At 49.7% G+C, this 3,257-nt stretch overlaps 1 protein-coding gene across 1 annotated transcript; it reads left to right on the top strand.

Moving 5' to 3' along the window:
• Positions 1-227: 227 nt before the first annotated feature.
• On the top strand, positions 228-2,662 carry MSC (musculin). The gene is made up of 2 exons (XM_015615338.2): positions 228-869; positions 1,617-2,662. Exons 1-2 carry the CDS (start codon positions 348-350, stop codon positions 1,701-1,703), a joined length of 609 nt encoding a protein of 202 aa, XP_015470824.1. The 5' UTR covers positions 228-347; the 3' UTR covers positions 1,704-2,662.
• The last annotated feature ends 595 nt before the right edge of the window (positions 2,663-3,257 follow it).

The following is a 3,257-nucleotide window of genomic DNA, read 5'->3' as shown; positions in this document are numbered from 1 at the left end:
CGCGCGTGTGTGTCCCCACACAGGGGTCTGGCTCTGCGCACCGCCGCAGCAGCCCCGCAGCGGACCGCGGGCCAGCGCGGAGAGGCGCCGCCCCCGGCGCGGGGCTCCGCAGGGCCGACCCCCGCCCCGCGCCCCTCTCCTCCCCTCCGCCCGGCAGATGGTTCGCTCCGCGGACACCCGATATATAGCGCTGTCAAGGGGCGCATCCCCCCTCCGCGCCCCCCCGCGCCCCCGCCCCGGCACGGACTCTCCGCGGCGGGGCCGCCCCGCTCTGGGCCGATTCGGCTCGGCCGTCCGCCCCCGCCTGCCTGCCGCGCTGCCCGCCTCCCCGCCGCCCGCCCGGGACCATGTCCACGGGCTCCGCCAGCGAGGCGGAGGAGCTGCCCGAGATGGACCTGCGGGCGCTGCAGCTGGACTACCCGCCGCCGCCGGCCAAGCGCCAGCCCCGCGGCGAGCTCTACCCCTCGGGGGACAACTCCTCGGCGGCGGAGGAGGAGGAAGAGGAGGAAGAAGAGGAGGAGGAGGACGGCGAGGGCAGCTGCGCGGCGGGGCCGGCGGGCAGCGGCTGCAAGAGGAAACGGGCTCGGGGCGGCGGCCCCGGGGGCAAGAAGGCGGCGTCGGGGCCCCGGGGGCCGCCGCCCGAGGGGAAGCAGTCCCAGCGCAACGCGGCCAACGCGCGGGAGCGGGCGCGGATGCGGGTGCTGAGCAAGGCGTTCTCCCGGCTGAAGACGAGCTTGCCCTGGGTGCCGCCCGACACCAAGCTCTCCAAGCTGGACACGCTGCGTCTGGCGTCCAGCTACATTGCCCACCTCCGGCAGCTCCTGCAGGAGGACCGCTACGAGAACGGCTACGTCCATCCCGTCAACCTGGTACGGAGCGGGGGGCGGGCGGGATGCGGCGAGGGGCACCCCCGGGGAATCCCCGGCCACCGCTGGGGCCGATCCCCGGGCAGGGGGGCAGCGCTCAGGCCGTGCCCGCCCTGGAAGGAGCGGCGGAGCGGCCCTGGCTGCTCTGCAAATCCTCGATGGCCCTCGCACCGTGGACGACTCCGGGGCCGCGCTTAGCTTTCGGTGATGGCGGGTGTGTCAGTACTGGGGAGTCGGAATAGGGGACCCTAAAGATTACATTCCTTGGGCATTAGGCAAGCATAGTGTCCGAAAAAGGAGTAACTCCGTCTGCGGGCTGGCCTGCAGCACAAGCAGAGCGTCATGAGTTTATCGGTGCAAAATTAAATGCCCGATTCTTGTCACAGAGTTAAAACATTTTCTTATATATAGCAGAGTGATTACTTTGGAATAGTTTACATGCTTTCTATTTATTAAAAGACGCGAGGTTTCAAAGCCAGAGAAATGTTGCAGTTTGGATGCGAACATTGTCGCTGACTATTGCAAACCTTCTGTGGAGCGTTTAATTATAATGAAAACCGTAATGAAAATATTTGTTAGAGGAACTCGGCTCTCTCTGTGCTTCCCACAGGGACTAAAACATGATGACGTGTTTGCAACTGAACCAGAGTTGGACATCTATCAGTAATAAAGCTCCAGTTTCATACGAGGATAAACTTTCTTCATATTTAATATGAAATACCTTTTTTTTTTTGTTTGTTTTGCATCCAGACTTGGCCGTTTGTGGTTTCAGGAAGACCTGACTCTGACACCAAAGAAGTTTCTACTGCCAGCAGATTATGTGGAACTACTGCGTAGTCAGACTAAATTGAGGATTTTTTATTGTTGATTTTTTTTTTTTTTTTTTAATGGGTTGGATATTTTTAAGAGCTGTGATTTATCAGCTCAGGACTAGAAGATGGGGCAAACCCCCATCTCTAACAGTGTTAAATCTGCATCCCTCATCATTCTTTCCCTTAGTGTTCTGAGGGCAGATTATTTAAAGCAGTAAAGAATGGAGGTGGCTGAAATTAGAGGTTTTATGAACTGACTGCAGCAGCTGAAGTCTAAGACTTGGCTTCATCATTGTTACCACTGCCTGAGGACCTGCTGTTCTGAGGCATTTAAACTAATGGAAGAGGAATATAATGATATAGAATTAACAGCATGGACCAAAATACAATTCTACAAACTAACCCCAAACAGTGTTATTTGTATTGTAAAGCAAAACAGTATTTTAAAGTAGCTTTGAAAGTCAGATAGATTTATAATATATTTTGATGGCTTTTGTATTCATGGGTCTGGTTTACTGCAATTATGCAATTAGTCATACATTTTTTCTCTTGGTCCCTTTGATCAGCGTTTTCTTAAAAATGTGTAAGTGGACACATTCTGCTACGACCCATTGGAATTAAAGTAATTCCTTTGGTTATGTTTTGAAATTCCACATGTAAGAATGTGGGACTGTCCCTAGAAATGTGGCAGAGTTTCTGTGCCTTAATCTGGAAGGGAATTCTGCTTACTGTAAGGCCAGGGTGCATGTGTTGTAAAGACTGTGTTTGTATGATGCTGCAAAATAACAGGAATTCACAGTGTTTTAAATATTTTTCCTGTACTGTTATGCTTATAATTGAGAAGTTTACTCTCAAATGAGCTAGTGTCACATTTCCTTACAGATTCAAACATTGTAATAAAAGAGGATGCCATCAAATAACTTGCAAATGTAAATAACTCTATTTTTTTATAAATGACATTAAAAGCTTTGTTACAATGACTTACTCGTGCTGTGATAGTGTGTGACTGCATCCATATGCGAGCGTCTTTGTAATGCATGTTCTTGAAATCCACTTTTGTAAACACTGTTATCTTCCCCATCTCTTGAGGGCAGATACATCTTCAGCAAGAGTCAGATAAGAACACTTTCACCCCAAACATTTCATTTGAGGTGGAGTACTTTATCAAGCAGCAGGGATGGCCAAGTTTTACCAGCTTAAAGAATGCTCTGCAATATTCTCTTCTATGAAGCAGAAGAATAAATAAATGTAAATTAAGAAATCAATGTCATATACTGTAATAGCTCCTTCTGCTGCTCTTTGGCATTTCCATCTGTAATGTGTTTTGCTTTTATCTGTATTTTTGCAGTGGGAAAATCAGATAAGTTTTCCTAGTTGAGAACAGAATTTTCCTCTTTTAATATTAAAACTCCTGAGATAAGATTTTATTTTTATCAAAATATTGTATCAGCAGTAAACTCACAGTAAGGGAGGAAACTGAATTGCTTTAGAGAAGAAAAAGCCACCTCTTGCTAATATAAGCAGTGAGGAGGAAGAAACAATTATTTAACAAGAAACAGTTTAACCTAATTTGTTGCCA

The sequence above is a fragment of the Parus major genome, chromosome 2, assembly GCF_001522545.3.
Source record: "Parus major isolate Abel chromosome 2, Parus_major1.1, whole genome shotgun sequence".
Taxonomy (NCBI): Eukaryota; Metazoa; Chordata; class Aves; order Passeriformes; family Paridae; genus Parus; species Parus major.
This window is presented reverse-complemented; position numbering and strand designations above follow the sequence as displayed.

Coding starts and splice junctions, on each gene's coding strand:
- MSC (XM_015615338.2), top strand. CDS start 348: ATGTCCACGGGCTCCGCCAGCGAGGCGGAGGAGCTGCCCGAGATGGAC. Junction 870..1,616: donor ACGTCCATCCCGTCAACCTG/GTACGGAGCGGG, acceptor TTTTGCATCCAG/ACTTGGCCGTTTGTGGTTTC.